At 41.0% G+C, this 19360-nt stretch overlaps 1 protein-coding gene across 4 annotated transcripts in view; it reads right to left on the minus strand.

Moving 5' to 3' along the window:
• Positions 1-751: 751 nt before the first annotated feature.
• The window catches only part of malrd1 (MAM and LDL receptor class A domain containing 1), a 56866-nt gene continuing 38257 nt past the window's right edge, over positions 752-19360 (minus strand). For 2 of the 4 annotated variants that reach the window (XM_074622685.1, XM_074622682.1), the window contains 13 exons: positions 18541-18721; positions 15283-15411; positions 15007-15168; positions 11878-12035; positions 10421-10622; positions 9582-9860; positions 8315-8443; positions 7291-7357; positions 3267-3358; positions 3029-3125; positions 2879-2939; positions 1457-1552; positions 752-1367 (listed from right to left, as the gene is read on the minus strand). In XM_074622685.1, coding sequence (XP_074478786.1) covers positions 1281-1367; positions 1457-1552; positions 2879-2939; positions 3029-3125; positions 3267-3358; positions 7291-7357; positions 8315-8443; positions 9582-9860; positions 10421-10622; positions 11878-12035; positions 15007-15168; positions 15283-15411; positions 18541-18721 — 1740 coding nt within the window. In that variant the 3' untranslated portion in view covers positions 752-1280. The remainder of the gene's footprint in view (positions 1368-1456; positions 1553-2878; positions 2940-3028; positions 3126-3266; positions 3359-7290; positions 7358-8314; positions 8444-9581; positions 9861-10420; positions 10623-11877; positions 12036-15006; positions 15169-15282; positions 15412-18540; positions 18722-19360) is intronic. The other 2 variants (XM_074622683.1, XM_074622684.1) reach the window with 2 other exon arrangements.

Below are 19360 nucleotides of genomic sequence, written 5' to 3' on the forward strand. Positions count from 1 at the left end.
AGCTTCATATTCAACAGATATAAAGTATCAATCTCCTCATATAACTTTTGGTAAGAAAACGAATAAGCGTATTTCAGAAAATGTTGAACAATTCCTCCAGTACTTATTGAGGCTAAGAGGAAGCTGCCTACACAAACTTGATGCTCTCTTTAGCATATCTCACTTATCCAGAACATGGCCTGACCTTGTAAATCATCATGTTGCCTGTCAAATATAAGAAGGTCATTCATGATGGCATCTTTGATGAGACACAGCTGAGAAGAGCCACGACCGAACGCTTGTCAAATTTATAACAGACTGGTTTAACTGTGCTGTTTACGAGCCATCTGCTCAGCGCTGGTTGATACGGAGAGTTTGAGAGTCAGTTCACATCACATACAAAGCAGCAGCAGGACGCTGACTTGTAATGGATTTTAATTTGCAAATAAAACAGGGGCAAACTATTTTATTTGCACTTGTGGGGATTAAAACGGATCACTAATGAAGTCAGGACTCCATTTGGAAGCTCTCTGTGTTCAGTGGAGTCTTTCAGTCCAGTGCCAGCACTAAAGAAAGCCTTTAATCACCATGCACAAAGAACTCACAACCATTCCAGCAAGTTAGGGTACTGAAGCACTCTTGATAAACTGCAACACTGGCTGTAGTAAGTGTAGAAAATGGCCCAGATTTATTTTTGGGATTTGTTCTAATGGCCATTTTGACTTCCTTACTGATGGGTATTGACATTTTATCTTTTTCTTTCATCTAAAAATGGGAAATTTATGCTAGCTTGAATGAATGAGATGAGAAGTTTGATACCACTATTGTGAATGTCCATTAAATACAAAGTAACAGCTCACAGGTGATTAGCTGGTCTTAGCATAAAGACTGGAAATGCTGGAAACTAAAATTACCATCTCGCGGTTTTATGCCTCCGTCAACCAGTCAAGTTGCAGTTAACATCCATGTCTGTAAATGTCATCACTCAATCATTTTATCCTATTAGACATTTGTGTGAAATTGTCATAATTAACGTGTTTTGTGAGGTCACAGTGACCTTGACCTCTGACCTTCAAAACCTAATCAGTCATCCTTGAATCTAAGCAAAAGCTGCGTATCAGAATTGACATTCAAGTGCTTCTTTGCAAAATATCCAAACTCTCTTCCACTCTTTGCACTGTTCCCCCCACCACCACCACCACCACTTGGCACCTCAGCAGGTCAAGACAAACTCATCGAGTATGTGCACACACTGTTTGACCGTGATCTACTGCAGTGTCAATATTTAAAGTCCATTGTTTTTATGCTTCAGAGCTATTAGCATTAGAGCGGTAATTGTACAGTGGGTTGACGAAGGACAGCTTGGCATCTTTCCAGACCGCACCCTGCTGTGGACACAAAGAGACATACATCACGTCACTGACTTCTGCACAGATAATTAGGGAGAAGCACCAAAGGCTGAGCGGAGACACGTTACCTCCACCTCCTTCCTCCAGGGGTAGACACTGATGGAAAGCCCCCGACCGTCACTCCTGCTGGGGTCAACTCTGGGACAAGCAGGCACGCACGGGGGCTGAGGGAAAGACAATCATGTACACTGGCTTAAAATTAGATGAGCCTTAATGTGCGAGAGTGCATGAAATGCAGGCGCAATTAAAATCAAATTGACCCGTTATGCGTCCATAATTACACCTCTAACCTCCATAAAACATTTCATCACCTTCCAGAGGCGGAATAACCACGCAGTGTTTCCTACCACTCAGTTAAACGAGTGTTAGAGCGGATCTGTCTGTGTTATAGAGATACCAGTTCACACCTACACCTCTCTATTTATAGCCGCTTCGTCGTTGGCAGCGACATGAAAACAAACATGTACAGACATACCAACACAGATATAATGTATTTCAGTATATTCTATAAGTGATGTGTGTATGAATCATATAATGGGAGAGCGATCTACTGTGGGAATATAACACTTGTTGTTTGGCATTTGTTAAACATAATAGGAAAAGTATCACGACACTACTGCATTACACACACACACACACACACACACACGTTCAGCACCATTAAATCCATGGTAATCTCCATCATCGGAGTCATGAAAGTTGTGGCTCGCAACATCATTCCCACTTGTATTACTCGCAGATAAAAAATATGCGTGTGCTCGGACATCGAGCTCACATTCATTTTGTCATTTTTAGAAACACACACACAAACACACACTCTTAAATGCAGACGAGAGCCATTATCCAAATGGAATAGCTGTGATTATATCGTCTCTGATGCTGGGATGTTTTTCAGTGATTGGAGCAATTACAGAAGAGAATCAAAGCATACAGTAGGTGGACACAATAATAGGAACACCTGTGAAGTGGTGGACAGTAAGTAAGTACATTTACTCAAGTACTGGGCTGAAGTATAATTTTGAAGTACTAGTATTTCCATTTTATGCTACTTTATACTTCTATCGCACTACATGTCAGAGGGAAATATTCTACTTTTTATTACATTTATTTTACATAACAACAAATATATATTAGGGATGTCAAAGTTAACGCGTTCTAATAACTTGTTATTTCTGGTGTTAAGCTTGTGGTGTTGGATTTGATCAGATTATATGGTTCACTTATTGTGTGTATCTGCTGTATATGCACTACAGTGTGTATATAAATCACACACAGAAGCACATAAACCACAAAATCAATAATCCTAGATCAAAAAATTTGATCTAGCAGAAAGGCTTGGCGATCACATTCTGACCTCTTCAAATGTTAGATCCACTAATTGAATTAACGTGAGGCCAATGGTAGAAAAATGAGACGTGTATGGCTGAGAAACCAAATGTTGCCCGGACAGAATTCGCTGATGATTGATTGGACATTTTCTGTTCGCTGACCTCTGCTCTCCAGTCAAAGGCTGGGTTATCCATCACTCCGTAGTCCATCGGGTTGGGTTTTCTGTGGAGCCAGCGAGAAAATGCACTCATCATCACCAACATTATCAACATCACCAGCAGAAAGAAGTCATTATTGTAGCCAGAACTTACATTAAGGAGCATTTTTCCTTGTATAAAGCCAGAGTGCAGACAGCGACTCCGGCAACAAGCAGCAGCAGTCCGATGGCGATGCCAACATACACCGCGTCTAAACAAGAGAGAGGTACATTTAATTCTTGCACAGAGAACTTTTAGTGACTGCAGAGACATTAAAAGGGTACGCAAGGATACAGTAAATAAATTCAGGTTAGACAGTTTAACAGAGCGGGAAGGTGAGTTTATTTACTACCCAGCTGTGTGTCCTCTGGTTCGGGTGTCGAGGTGGTGAGGGATGGTTTCTCCTTCACGTGGCAACGGTTGCCTGTCCATCCATGATAACACCTGTCATCAGGTACCAAGAAATAGTACAAAGTTATGACAGGTTGATGCTGGGGCAACCTGCTGCAGCAAAATTGTCCAAATGAAGGAATCAATCAAACTCTTTTTAGTCTTTTTGTAAAGTAGGTTTGGTCAAGTTTTGCTTTTGTACTACTACCAATTTGGGTGGCAGAAGCTGGAGCTTTCAACCAATTCGCTGTGTGCCCAATAACATTTGAGCAAGCGTAAAACCCCCCTTTCCTGTTGGGTTATACATGTACTATAGGCTACGTCTGTTCAAAAGTAACATAAGTCACATTACATTGGCGTCACAATCTTCACGGACCTTGTATGGTAGCTTCTTCCATCAGTGTAGGAATGTGTGTGTGAATGGGTAAATGTTGGCATGTAGTGTAATGAGTGGAAAACTAGAAAGGTCCATTTAGCATCCATTTACAATGTCTTCAACGTCAACACCCGCTTCCAACTTGTAATTTGATTTTGGCGTTCGGCGTGATGACGTTTAATGTCCCTGACAACCTCTGTAGTCTCATTTAGACACTCGTTTGCAACCGCCTTTTTTAAGACACGTAAAAGCTTCAAAATTCACAAGTGGGGTATTTACTGACATATTTTATGTCGTAGAACAAAACGTTAAAATCTCCTAAGCTTGTGTTAACCACAGACCTTATTTCAGGCATCTAACCAAAAAAACATTCAAAAAAACAATTGACTTCGAGACGAGGGAAGTGGAAGTATTAGGTGGTTGGACTATAAATATATTAAGATCAGCCTTGCACCAATTTGTATTTCTATTTGTGTGTGTGTTTTCTATATGTAATATTCTATTTTTTTTTTTAAATAAGCTGATCTTTCCACATGCACATGAAGGATTTTACTAATTCATTGTATTTTGATATTTTCCTTGGCTCTGTTGACAATAAGAAAAATACAGAATAAAACTGGCCTCATCTTTTACAATGTGAGTAAAATGATAAAAGAGAAACAAAATAAATTACTAAAGTAGATAAAGAACATAAATCACAGTCTCTACTATCCGGTACACGTACACACTTATTAACTCACACCCTTTAAAAAAATAAAAGAACAAAACAAACATCACTATCTTGACAAATGGTGCAAGATTTATCTGCTGGACGTCCAGCATGGAAAAACACACTAATTGCAAATAGTTTGGCCGGTCTGGTGAGCTGCATCTCTGGGAAAGAAAGTAAGTTCCTCTTCTCCCAAAAGAAGACTCCAAGTCAACATCTGTTCAGTATCAGCTTGATTTCTGCGCAACATTGAGCTTCTAATGCAAAACACACACAGCTCTCAGTGAAACCAGACTGTGTGATTATCATTCAGAGGGGTTCAGGGTACATATTGTGTGACGGTCTGGCCGTGGCAGTGGGACGTCCCTGGCCTGGTTCCCTGGTGGATCCTGCTCAGCAGAGTGGGGGGAACGTGATGCAAATACTGAGCCAGAGGTGCCCTCCGATGCTGGCCTCGGGTTCTGATACAGCAGGGTTGTTATCAATGCTGGAACAACTACAGGAGCTCCATACCACACTGTGCAGTGAATGACGGCGGTATACAGTCCTGTTACATAATGAGAGGAAGCAGCGGTGGTGGTGGCGCTGCATTGAGGAATGTTGGACAGGAGAATGAATAAAAAGGGAAATCAAACACAAGGAGGCTCAATGAGAGCAGTGAAATATCTTAACGTTGCAGGAACACAACCAGCACCGCCGCAAGGCAAACGCGTATCACGGAGGGGACACAAACAGCCTGGCCATGACACTGTTGTTTACCACTGAGGCCCTGTTCAGACCTGGCATGAACATGCACCCTGAGTGATCTGAACACAAGTGGACAGCTTTAAGTACGCTTGCTCATCATACCTGGCATTAGAATGCGTCTCCGCATGCGTCTTGAGTGGCTACTTGTGAACAATCTCGCTTCCCCACTCTATATGCAAATAAACACGTAGTAAACACACGGCTAATACAGCAGACGTTGTGAGGTGATATTACAGGAATGTCAGTAGTAATATCCTACATATTTGTGAATTTGGGTACATTTTATTTACATCAAAATAAAAGGTTATTGTACCGGTGGTCCCCGGGGACCTACATGCCGCCAACACCGCTGCCTTTGCCAGGCAACAGCGGGGTTCAGAGCATCAGAGAACTGGGGAGGAGAGCGAGCGAGCGAGCAGGTTTCAGCTCCATGCAAAGCACTGGAACAAAAACACAGTATGATAATGATGCACTTGCTGTGCCTGGTCTGATAGTCTGTAGATATGTAGCCTATAAATAAGATATATTTTAATAAAATACAGTTGTACCGACAGGACTTGTGATCCAATCACCCAAGACGCATGTTAATACCAGGTCTGAACAGGGTCTATTTTTCACTTTTAGATGGTTAAACTATTTTAAGACAATTTCATTGTAAAAGATATATATCAGCTTACCTTTTTTTTTTCAATGTGTCACTGTTACTGGTGCGTTCTGGTCAGATTTAATTATTTTTTGGGTCTCATAATCAAGGTCAATATGGTCACAATATTATATGCAGATTAAGAGGCTATGTTAATCCTGTATGCACAAAAATAACACTGTTTAAGAACCTCCCGGCAGAACGCACAAAAAAAAAAAAGAGGTGGAGGGGCACCACCTAAAATCTGAAAAATTGGTCAGGGCCGGCACTGAACACTACTTTTTAAAGTCTGACTGAAATCACATTGTTTTTTTGCAGTCAGAAACAATGTCAGTGTCTGTGTTTGATTGACAGCAGCTTGCAGGCTGAGCTCCGGTATCGGAGGAAGGGTAACGAGAGACAGAGTAAACAAACTTGTAGCCTACAAGCCCTGGGGAGACAGCGTGTTGGTAGCAGTGATATTGACGAGTTAAGACCACACCAGCATCTAAAAAAAGTAACTTTTGCAGATACGTTTTGTTTAATGTGCTGCAGTTGAGCAGCTAATTGGCTATTCGTCTGACGTTAGCAGAGCATTTTTCTTAGCTTGTTGAAGCTTAAGTGCAGGAAATCAACAAGATGATGAGTTCGATTGGCTGTATGAAAACATGTTCTCTATCCACATAGACGGAGAACTAACAGTATTCAGACAAATCAATACAAAGATAGAAGAAGAAGAACTAAAGAAATATGACATTTTCTTCCTTTGGGGTGATTTTCTCAGAGGACAAGAAGACTTGATTCACAGATATTCGCAAATCTGTCTAGACCTCAAACGCCTAGCTCGATCCAGACAGACAGATAGATTGATAGATAGCATTACTAATAATATGATTTGATTTTTATTGCAGACACATTGTGCAGTCAGTTATGTGAATTGCTGCACAAGGAAAAGTGGAAAGCAAGTGGAAAAAGCAACTTTCTGACATGAAGATGGAGAAATATGGATCTTTTCGGAGGCGATTCAGTGACGCATAACAATGTTATCAGATCCAGCAGCAAATCTCATAATTGCATTCGTACTTTTATAATGAAATATCTCATTGTGGACATTCCAAGCCGCTGATGCAGACAACTAGATTCATAAGCTTCCTATAAAACCTCCAACAGAGTGATCGCAGTGTCTGTATGGAGTTTTTTTGTGGTCTACCCACTAAGACCACTGGTAGCGGGAACCGTGTTTAAATATTGACCAGAAGAATCCATCAGAGATTCCCAGGAAACACTGTGCTGGTGGATAAATGAAGGCAGAACCACCCTGGTTAAGCTGTAGGGGATAAGCAGATTCCCACATGCTTCGTGGAGCGTGTCTTCTCCAAGGAAAGACTGATGGGATTTCCATGTTTTAAGTCTCACAAAGAGAGATAAAGGAAGGGAGGAGTGGGGAGAACATACATTATCTTTGTTTGTGCATGTTTATGACTATGCTTATAAATGTGTGTTTATCCGTGGAAGGATGAAGTTCAACTTACATGCAAACGGGCCCATATTCCTCCACAAGGCATGAGCCATGATCCAGGCAATACAGCGGAGGACAATCTGAAAATCACACGAAAGAAATTGAATATATCATCAAAAATACACAAAAAGCTTTTCCTCTGCTCTCTTTCTCTGTCACCAGCCGTCATCCATCCCTCTCCTCTCCTGACAGGAAACAGCCGTACACTCAAGCATGTTGCTGCCCCGACACCAGAACATGAAATCAGTGAATTATGGTGCCGGGGGGGGAAACGTTGCACCATTGATCATCATCCATTAAACTCCACAGAGAGCGCCAGAATGTACATTAAACCACTTTACTACATATTTTTTCTTCCATCCTGTACATGCAATGATGAATATTCCTCCTTCCACAGGTTGTGTGTGCGTTATCAGGGTAGCCTGTTCATCACGTCTGAAGCCCTGAAGTCCTGTTCAACCTTCATAAAGTAGCTTTGGCTTGGCAGTGAACGCAGGCTAAATGTGAGGTTTGGTCTTATTCCTGAAAACGCAGGAAGGCAGAGGTTTTAATGGATTCTGGCAGCTCGCAGGAACCGTTGAGGTGTGCTTTGAAGCCTAAACAGCCAGACTTGAATATGTCCTGGGAGTCATTGCTAAGGCTGGAAACGAAAAGACGTTTTGGCAACACTTGAGTCAAAACCGACTGGTGACTCATGAGAGTATGATATAGAGAAAAGAAGAAAGTGTTAAATTAAATAGCAAAATCTATGCATTTTAAATCATCTTGTTTTTTGTAACCGAACAGATTGAAGACCTTTTTACTGTCATGCCATATTTAAACTAAAAGTCACAAAATATCAAAGCATTAAAAGAATATAATTAAAATATACAGCCTCTAATGAAAGTGGAAACTGTATAATCAAAGGTGAAACGCAAAGACTGACACCAAGCTACATCTCTCATGACATGTCTGAGCTTCAAGGTCCGGGAATCATAAAATGGACCGCGGTTAATGGCAAAAAGCTTGAAAGGGGAAGGTATGTAAAAACACGTTACCATGGCAGCTGGACTCATCAGAGTGAAAAGGCAGACAGTCTGCTGAGCGATCACAGCGCTTCTGAAGTGGGATACAACCAGGCCAACTTTCACACACCAGTTCTCCCAGCTCACACTGCAGCAGAGCTGCTGGAAAAAATGAGAGAGGCAGAAACAGGGAAATTGGTCAAATGTGTAGAGGGGTGTTTGAGAGGGAGATGAGCAAACCACAAATGGAGAAGAACTGTCCCTTTGATGCTTTTCATACAAAGAGTGTACTTTCTCCATTTCTTAGGTGCACATGTTCAAAATTACTCATCTCACAAATGTTTCTGAGCACTTCTACCTAAAAAAAAAGAACATTTTATGTCATTCTGTAGCTTCCCAGTGGTGTTCTTTATGTATTCAAATCCGAACATTGGTCAAAGTATGTATGTTTTAGCGTCAAAATGCTATTTTCCCAAGCCCTTCTAACAACTTTTTTCCACGTGACCTGACGAAGGTTTCTGCATGATGACACTACATGTACAGTATACTGTATATTCACATCCTTATAGTCAGTGTATTGCTACCAATTTGGTGAAGCAGACGGGAGTACCAGCACAGAAGCTAAGCAAAGTACGGCTGTGTGGACGCCACGTTAGTTCGGATTCGAAAGTCACACAACAAAATTACTGTTTTCGTGAATGGAATCTAGTCTGGTGGTTTTGAAGACAACGATATAACGACTTCAGTTCCCCGTCGGAAAGGGCTGTCTGATGGCGAGGTAAAGCGGTGAAAATATTCTAAACATATAGTGTACACTTACTGATGCTGTTTTTGTTTTAGGGGGCTAAAATGTGTTTTTCTGCTGCTCCCATCCACGGCTGCTTTACCTCGCCGTCAGACAGCCCTTTGTGACGGGAAACTGAAGACGTTATATCGCTCTCTTCAAAGCCACCAGACTACATTCACAAAAGCAGTAATTTTCGTTCGCAGAACGCAGGAGGATACATACAATACACTTCAAAAAATCCGAACTAAGCCTTTCAGTATTTCTAAACTTGGCTCATTTAGTGCTAGCGTTCACATTATTCATAACCTTATTGATTTGTTGTTAACCTACATCACTGCTTTTTGTAACAAAGTGCTTGAAAATATATTTGAAAAATAAAATAAATGTAACAGCCAAAGTAAAACCAATCCTGCAGTCATGTTGGTAATTGTTGAGACATGTTTACTTTCCCCCCAGCGCTACATGGATACCGGCACCAGTCAAAAACCCTACATGACAAAGACACACACTTACGGCAGCTGTTCTCATCCTCTCCGTCAGGGCAGTCTGGGACGCCGTCACAGCGCAGTATAGAGGGCAGGCAGAGATCATTCAAACACTGGAAATGTCCAACAGGACAGCGATCCTGAGGAGGAAGAGTACCAGGCACCACAGTGGGACAAAACTCTTCATCGGACTGGTCGGCACAGTCCAGCTCTCCGTCACACCTCCAGCTCTCTGGGATACACTGATAGGAGTACATACACTGGTACTGGTCCACACCACAGGTCAGAGGCCGGGGGGTTACTGGTCCTGAGGGGACATATCACAGGGAGGATATATGCACATAATTACACATGCGAGCGGAGAGCTTAACACACTTTAAATCCCCTTTTATCGATTTTAGTTCACAGCCAGCATCCGTCAGTGAGAAACCTCAGAGGATTTTAAGACCCAGAGTGTACATGGTGGAAAAACAGATAGGTATGCTAATGGTCTTCTTCAGAAAGTCAAGCAGTTCAGGGGTGACGAAAGAACGGCTGGGTGGAAGTGAGGAAACAACACAATATAAATGTAATTGCTTTTTTCCCCCCATTGCCCTCTGTGCCATCCCGCGGTGCTGACCCACAGTGAATTTATATGAACCTACAGGCCAACAGGCTCCATTTACTCACTACACTCACCCCAAGAGTCCACACAATTTATATGGAAACGGAGCGGAGGAGCATGGATGTTAGCGGACAGAAAATGTGGAAAAAAGAGGAAACGGGAGAAGGTGAAATGCATGAAAAATGAGCACAACGCTGAAAGGACAGGAAATGAGGCAAAAAACAAGAAGCCAAATGGAAAATAAAAAAACTGAAACCTTTTACCTTCTACCATACACTGTGCGGTGTAGGAGATGTCATCCAAGGCGATGTCTGTCCACACGTCTCCACCCACCTCTGCCTGGAAGGTCACTCTGAAAGGTGCTGGGTTGGACAGGATGACATTAGCATATGTCCACTGGTTACCACGGTTTCCAGTGGCTGCCCACATCAGCAGACTGGTGCCACTGGGTCCGACGGTGTAGACCTGGTGAGGTGCAAAACAAACATGGTCAAAATTGACCAAGTCTCCAAAGTAAAGCTTTTAATTTATTGATTTATATTACATGGCTCTTTTTTGAAGTTTAAAAATTGGATTTGTGCAATCTGTTTTCCCACATACCTCCACACACATTAAGTAACATATGGGAGCATAAGTGAACAGTATATATGATTTAGGAAATTAATAAATCCTTTATACAGTACACTGTTACAACTGACTTGCACATTTTTTCTTAAACTAATTAAACGTATGTTAACCACTTCACCTGAAAGGAGAATATAATATAATAATTATTATAATATAACAATTAGCACCTTCATACCGCTCTGATTCCCTTAGGCTGGCTCAATGTACCAAAAATGACTTATAAAAAGCATGTTGAAGCATCTTTCTGCTGTTATGCACCAAAGATTTGGAACTAAATCACAACAAAGACAAGCAACATCTGTTGATAGCTTTAAGAAAAAGCTCAAAACTTATTTTTATTATCTTGCTTTTAATTAATTCCACCTTTTTCTAACATCATTATTTGTAATTTTATTTTATACTTCTCATACTTGTTCTATGGTTTTTATATTTTTATATCAACTTGTTTTTGTTACAACTATCATCCTATTTTGTTTTTCCTTAGTACTTTATTATTTTTATTGTTTTTCGCTCTTCGTGTTCTCTGTTTTTATTACCTGTGTTATTGATTTATTCCTCTTGTAAAGCACTTTGAGCTGCATTTCATGTTATGAAAGGTGCTATATAAATAAAGTTTATGATTTTTTATTATATATATATATTATTATTACCGGTGCCATTTTAAGTCACAGCCCACATGTGAATATCCAGTCTACGGCTGGCTAAATGTAATTTTTGGCATTTCTCCAGTGCACATCATACCCAATTATTTTTTTAAAGACTTGCTTATTGTTTACTCTTCTAACAAAGACACCTAAAAAAGACATGAAAAGATGGATATGATATGTTTGTGAGGTGACAAGCTTTGATGGATTATTTCCTGGCAGGGAGACTTTTATTTCTTCCTGTGGGTATCAGGTGATTGACAGTAAGCAGGGCGTCATGTAGTGAGAGGAACAGTAAAATAGGAAATTATGTCAAATCCAAATTAAGCCTTCAGGTTGACTGTGACGGATCATTACAGCAAATTACATTAAAATTGGAAGCTCGATGACACAAACAAACACATAAAGGCTTTGAATTATTTATGGAAATGTGGCTCAGATGAAATCACCTTCAGCGTTCCCATCCTGTCAGAGCCGTGCATGTAGAACCAGAAGCGCAGGTGACACAGGCCGATACTGGCTGGAAATGGACTCCTGGTCGTCACCTTGGCAACGTCGCCCTCCCTCTGAGTGGCTGAGTGTATGTACAGGAAGTTCCCACCACCTCCTTTGGAGATAAATACAGTGAGGGACACTTCACATTTGTAGTACATTTATGTCAGGTTGGAGTAACATTTCAGTGGGATGAACGACGAGGCCGCAAGCGTTCAATTCCAGCTTTTACTGCAGGCGAGAAATCCAATAACGCTCTCCTGTTGGTTCCAATACACGTGATATTTGGACAGAAGAAAGCATTTGTGCTGTCGTGAAATGTTGTAGCCTGCAGCCAAAAGCTTCTTCAGCTCGGCTGGGCTCCGAGATGAGACAGCATCTGTGTGAGGCCAGAACAAAGTGGGAGTTTTCCACATGAGTTAAAGGGGATTTAGGGCCATCGAAATCCACAGCGAACCCCCGCTCCCCACCCACAACAATGGATTATTCTCAAAAAATAAAAAACAGAGTCTGTGCATTCATTCAGATAAAAGAACTGCTGTGTGCAAACATGCTGCTCCGTGATTCACATGTTAACATCAAGTGATGTCTGCAGAGCCCCCGTTCAGCTCTCTCATGACCATGTGTGTGTTACAGATGGCCGGGTTTATTGATCGGCTCTGTAGCGAGATCATAAGTTCATTCTATGACACGGCGCCCAGCGTCCAGATTCATCTCTCAGATCAATAAACTCAACTGGCCAATCAGAAACTCACCCACAGCCAATACAAGGAGGCATTAGAGCTACACTGTAGGACCTGTTGGTTCATTGAGTGCACTGTTGACAATGAAGAAACGCTGCCATTAGAAATATACAGCGATTGAAGAAGTACACAGTACATACAGTTCTACTTAAGTAAAAGAACCAATACCACAGTGTAGAAATACTCTGTTATAAGTAAAAGTCCTGCATTCAATTGTTTTACTTTACTAAAATGTAGGGCTGTCAAAGTTAACGGGATAATAATGCGTTAATGTAAATGTATTTTAACGCCACTAATTTCTTTAATACATTAGGGGAACTTGCCATTTTTAGGTTGTAGCAGAACTTGGAAATACTCAAGTAAAGTAGTAAAGTATTTTCAAAATTGTACTTGACTAAATGTATTTGGTTACTTTCCACCCCTGGAAATATATTGGAGGATATGATACAAATACTATCAGTACAGTCAAACAGCAAATATCAAATCTGTTGAACAGCCATAAATCTACTGTTGATGGACTCGTGACTCCTCGACGAGGCTCTGCACTACTTCATTTTCTCTCTGATAAGTAAAGAAAACTGTACAATGACACATAGTTTCCCCTCAAATGAACTCCTGCTATACAAAACTCTAATACGATTTTTCATTACTTTCATGCTGCTATCTTTTTGCTCATCAAGGTCGTCCTCTCAACTTCAGGAGTCATTTCTTTACGAGCCCGGTGTAGCAGCAGCATCAACAAACCGAAGAAACACTGACAGCCAAGGTACAAAACAATAATTAATGAATGCAAATGACAAAGTCACATGGAAATGAAGGTTTACATTGCCGTGTATAGATGAGCGTAACCTTAGCACCATCGAGGTGATGCATATTCCAGGATTAATTTTTCAATTAATCAGTAGCAAAAATCCTGTTTTGATTCAGCAGCATCACTGTACACAAGATAAACAACAAGTCCAATGCTGTTAAGATCAGTTTGACTCGGGCTGACATTGATCAGGATTTATTATTAACCCTGTCTTCACGTGCCTGTCGGTAGCTCCTATTTCCCAGCTGTCAGGATGTAATTACAAAGGCGCTGAGCCGCCTGAGAGATGAAAACACGGAGGATGTAAGGAGGACGCAGAGGTTGTTTGTTCTTAATTTTGATAAATGTTTTTTTTTTGACAGCATTATTAATCTTTCACTAAAAAACAAAACAGAAAGTAAACACATGCAGTGAGTTTTCAACATAAACAGGACCCTTAGTGGGAATTTATAGCTGTGTGTTGGCAAGTGCTCATTCTGTCATGATGAAAAAGGGTCAAAGGTTAGAAAAACTGAAATCAAATGATTTCTAAAGCTGTCACGTGTAAATTAAAACCTGGAGGGAGATTAATGTACTCTTGTTAGATACGGGGAACGTAGTCGCTTTGGGTAAGGTTGAGGAATGTATGATGTATGGGTCAACAAAACATGGGACTTTGCTAAGACAGACTGCAGTTTGACAGTCAATACTGGTTTTTTTTAACCACGATTGCAGTCGTTCTCTAACCTTAACCATGTGGTTATTGCTGTACCCATAAAGACAAAGGTCAACTAATCTTAAAGGTGCTAAATGCGAGATATGGGGCATATATATTGCCTCCGCACAGCTCTCAACATGGCGTTGGCTGAGCAGGTGTCTCACAGCTAACAGTGCTAACAATGCAAACAACGACAATAGTGCTGACAGAGCTAACAGTGTTAACCTGAGAGGGAACCAGAGGGTGGGTGCTATGCTTCCGTGACAGCGCTGTTGGTCGGGACGACATAATCAGCTGTAACTGCTGTATGAGAGCAGTGCAGAGCAGCAACCACGAGCTATCCAGTGGGGCACGCTCACATGCACTATCATGCACGAAAAGGCGCACGTGGCCAGCCCGGCGATGTCAACAAAGCATGGAGAAGCTCGGATTACAACACAAACAGAGGGAGAGAGACTTCATCCTCTGCTCAGGTAGACATTATCCTCTATATCTTTAAATTGTTAGTAGTTGTTTGCTACTATATCTTTGCCCTGAATATCGTACAGAGCACCTTTAACAAAATAGACATTTTAACCCAAACCACAATGTTTCCCTAACCAAGTTGTGCCTAAATCTAACCAAACCTTAAATAGATCAGAAAATCTATTTATTTGTCTTCATTTGTCAGCACAGACAAATTATGTCGTCCTGCTGATAAAGGCTTCAGATCGCAAAAAGCTTATACTGTCGCTCTGGAGGGCATCGACAAACAACGTATTTTGTTGTTTAGTTCGGAGGACTTGCTGTATATAACAGGGACCGAGACAGAGTTGGCAGCAGAGAGGGTACTGACCAGGACTGTGGTCAGCGTGAGGTCCAGCTCCTGGTGTCTCACTCCGATGACCGATTCTCCAATCAAAGTCATCATCAGCATCCTGTGAAAGCTGGCAGGTGTCTTCCCACTGGTTGTCATCCATGTTGAAATTACAAGCGCCTGGCAAGCTGACTATGTGCTCTATGAAAGAGAGAGAAAGATGGAAGGAAAGAAAGTTCAAAGTTGTTTTGCTACTCTACAATAAGATGGATTCACTCCCCATTCCAAAGAAACCTATTTCCTATTTCTACTCACCGCAGTCTATCTCATCGGATTCATCAGCACAGTCGGGCTTGTTGTCGCACATCAGGTGGGACTCAATGCAGTGGCCACTGTGACACACAAAGTCTGTGACTGCAGGGCAGCTGTGCGGATCCACAACATCTAAAAACACACGCACACAAACTTAGGAACAGATCTGAGGGAGAAACAATTATCTTTCATGTTTATATTCTACATCAGGTAATATTATTTCATCTTTTTTAAGACCGACCCACTAGACAAGAAACTATCTCCCCTTTTCCATTCAGATGAATCAAATCCAGCTTCAGGGGGAAAAGCTACGATGAACAACTGTGTCTTATTAAAACTTCCTGTTCTCTGCACCAAAGCACACGAGCGGCGGAGAAGAGAGTAAACAAAAGCAGACAGAGGCCTGTCAGGGAAATCAAAGCCTCCCTCCTCCAGCTCCGCCTTGTTTGAGAGATCAGGTGGAGCGCAGACAGCACACATATAACTATATTACAGTACGTGGCTGTTTTAAACTTCAAAAGGCAGAGACATTAAATGATGACTGAAAGAGTTTAACTTAATTCCAGGAGTTCAGCGCGGTTAATACCATCATAGAATAAACTGAAAATCCATTTTAGCATGCTATGATGGAAGTTGTTTATATCCGTTTATTTAATTATTCTCTCTCTCAAATTCTCAAACCAGAGCTGGTGATTGTTGGAACAGTGGAAAGACTAACAAAGATGGTTATGATGACTTTTATTTTGTTTCTGTTGAGTTTTAATGAAGTGTTATTTACAATGGTCAGCGAGGTAAAATTACTGTATCTGTCAATGGAGTCTGGTGGCTTTGAGGAGCGCATATAACGTTTCTTTTCACATCTAACTCAGTGAATTAAGGGTTATATTCTACCAAACCACAGTTGGTAATTGTTGGAACAGTGGAAAGACTAACAAAGATGGTTTTGATGAGTTTTATTTTGTTTCCGTCGAGTTTGAATGAAGTGTGTTTCGATGATCAGCGAGGTAAAATTACTGTTGTGTGAAGTCTGGTGGCTTTGAGGAGAGCATATTAATTGTATGTTTTGTACGTTAATACATTATAATAATTCTCCAAATATCTGTTGATTTTATTCATTATATATACTCAATTCAACACTCGTCACATAGCATCGCGCCGGAAAAGGGGAGGAAATTAGCGTGTCCACCCAGTTGTCATGTTTCCATCACAGCTGATCGGAGCTGTAGCAGATTAACACACATGACAACTGCATTTGTCCTTCGAATGAAAGCGGATTGTAACCTTTCCCACTAAAGACAAAAGCCAGATGTTAGTGGCTTTTTTGTCTAGTAGGAAAGAGTTGTTTAGTTTTGGATAGACAGTTTGGTCCTTGCGTGCACGCCTCTCGGTCTGTTTTGATCCATGCCTCAGTTTGTCTGTAGGTCAGTATTTATGTCTCTCTGAATAAGTGTGTTTATATTTGTGTGTTGCAGTGGGCCTTGGCAGAGCCCGGAAACATCCCCACATGGTGTCCAGTCTTGTGCCAGGTCCTGTTTAATGTTGAACATCTGTCTCGGACATAAACTTCAAACAGCGTCTGTCATCAACTGTCATCCCACAGAAAAACCCTCTCCCTCTAAGACACACTGACTCTCTCCTTCTCTTTCTCTGTTCATATGCTGAGCGTGGCAGAATCAATTTCATACCCCAAACTATCAGATGAAAAGATCATAAAATAATTTCACAGGATATTCATATCTTGCTTGTGAGGATTATTGAGAAAATACTTTAATAAAACAAGGACAGAGGATAGCAAGAGAGATGAGTTTAAAGATATTCTCATGGGTTTCAAGCAAAAGTTAGACATGGGCTGGTATGAAAAGCTTGCTGGCAATAAATGAGTCTAAAAGTATGAATATTTTTCTCAAACTATCAAAAAGTTCAGTAAAATTAAAGATACTTTTAAATTAAAGAAGCATGAAGTTAGATTTGTATTGCCGTCCTGCACAAAGTGACCTTAATATATGTGCAGAGGTTTGCTGAATACCAGCGACTCTGATTACTTTGCCAGGCGGTGAGATTTTTGGCTTTACACAAACTTTCCACTCCAGTGCTCCAGTCCGGGACAATGACATTTCAAGACATTTCCAATCTCCCCTGCACACCTACTTGCACTTTTAACCCCCTCACACATAGATGAAGGTGCTGCGAGGTATTTAAGTTACAAAGGTGAATCACTTCATAGATAACAAAGCAAACAAGGCAGTAGGCAGATAGCACTTGCATTGTCACACAATAACACTTAATTTTTTAGGTGTAGTTCAGCTTTAATTAGGTAGCTGACTAGTTTTCATTTTGAAATCACTGTTGTGATTGCTCAACCGAACCAAACTCTTCGGACTTCGCTCTAACTAGCTTTGTTTGAGGGCATGCCAATGTAGCCGCTAAGCAGGTATTATGCAAATGTGTTACTTGGTGACATCACCACGTTACAGAAGAAAAAGGCAAGACTTCAAGCGAGGCGTTTCAGGCAGTTCAGGAGCAGTGTTTCTGTGGGGCAGAGTAACTCCGTTTGGCCGGAACTTTGGGCTTTGTAACTTTGCAGACCTTTTTACATGCACCAAAATGATATAACACACTAAAGGCAAGAAAAAAGCACAAAAGCATAATAGCTCCTCTTTAAGATAATACATATTATGATATTAAACCTGTTCTACATGTCAATTTATGTCAAAATATGTCGCAAAAGTTGTATATGCGCAAAAGTTATGCAGGAGAATGTGGAGGCTGCACTGCTGAGAAAAAGAAAAGAAAATCAGTTTGTCTCGGTCAGCCATGTTTTTTTCGTTTACATTTGGCGTTATGCACCTGGAACGCTTCGAGGTCAGAACTTGGAAATTTCAACTGGAAAAATTCTGACCTCCGAGCTGTCTGGAACGCATCATAAGTATAAAGTTAGAACCAGCAGGTTGGTTAGCTTAGCTAAGCGTACATTTTTGGACTTCTGGACAGAGCCAGGCTAGAAGTCTCCCCCGGTTTCCAATCTTTATCTTCTCATCTCTTGGTAAATAAACATAATTCATGAATTGTTGAATTATTCCTCCAAAAGAACAACTTAACACTAAACTAACTACTTTTTTTGTAGTTAATTATACTGTTGAATGATTCTTGTTCTTGTCTCGTGTTCATTGCAATAGCAGTTATTTCTCTTATATCTTTTTTTTCAGTTCAGTGAATAGGCAACACTGCTTACAACACGTGTGTGCTGTTCATATCACCTACTTGGGGCACAGTTTGTGAACTGCAGGTCATCCAGAGCGGCTCCTCCACTCACGTCCCTCGAGCGGATCCCTTCAAATATCACCTCAAAGTTCCTCATCTTCCTCAGAGGGATCTCCACTTGGTTCCACTTATTCCCCTGATGGCCCGTTTTGTTCCACGCCTCCCACAAATCGTTCTCCGTCTGCAGGGAGAAGAGCGGCGTTGACAAAAGGACGATCGTGTGGTGACATTTCTGGTTACAGCTGTAATCATTTCATAGAGCTTCAAAGCGGATTCAAAGCTACAGCAGTGATTATTATCAGAAACATATACGTCAAACTTTCAGTATCAGTAAGTCACAAGTCAAGACTTTAAGTTCAAATGAGCTGAAATGAACTCTCGGGCAGACTGCTGAGAAACGGTGAATACCATCTGAGAGGACATTAAAGTCTCATTAGCATAACATCGTAGTAATACGTTCCCCTGCCTTGAGACCTGCTATTCAGAATGAAACCGTGCTCCGCCTGAGTTATGGTAATGGATTTCTCTCATGCCACATATGGAACATATTAGAAGACATGCCGATGTGTATTCCTCTGTAAGTCCTCTCTGTCTTTTCCCATGGTACAAGCCAGGCACTAAATCATGACTAATACTGCTTTGAAACAAATGAATGTGACTTTGAAAGGGCTTTAGTGGATGTACGTTGTTGGGAGCCAGTATGTCACTGACAATTTTTAATGTTGTGTCAAGAACGCACGAAAGAGACATTTACAATGTCAAATCACGTCACATTAAATATACTGTACACTGTTGGACATAATAATATGAAGAAGTAGTA

This window comes from Sebastes fasciatus, chromosome 21, assembly GCF_043250625.1.
Source record: "Sebastes fasciatus isolate fSebFas1 chromosome 21, fSebFas1.pri, whole genome shotgun sequence".
NCBI lineage: Eukaryota > Metazoa > Chordata > Actinopteri > Perciformes > Sebastidae > Sebastes > Sebastes fasciatus.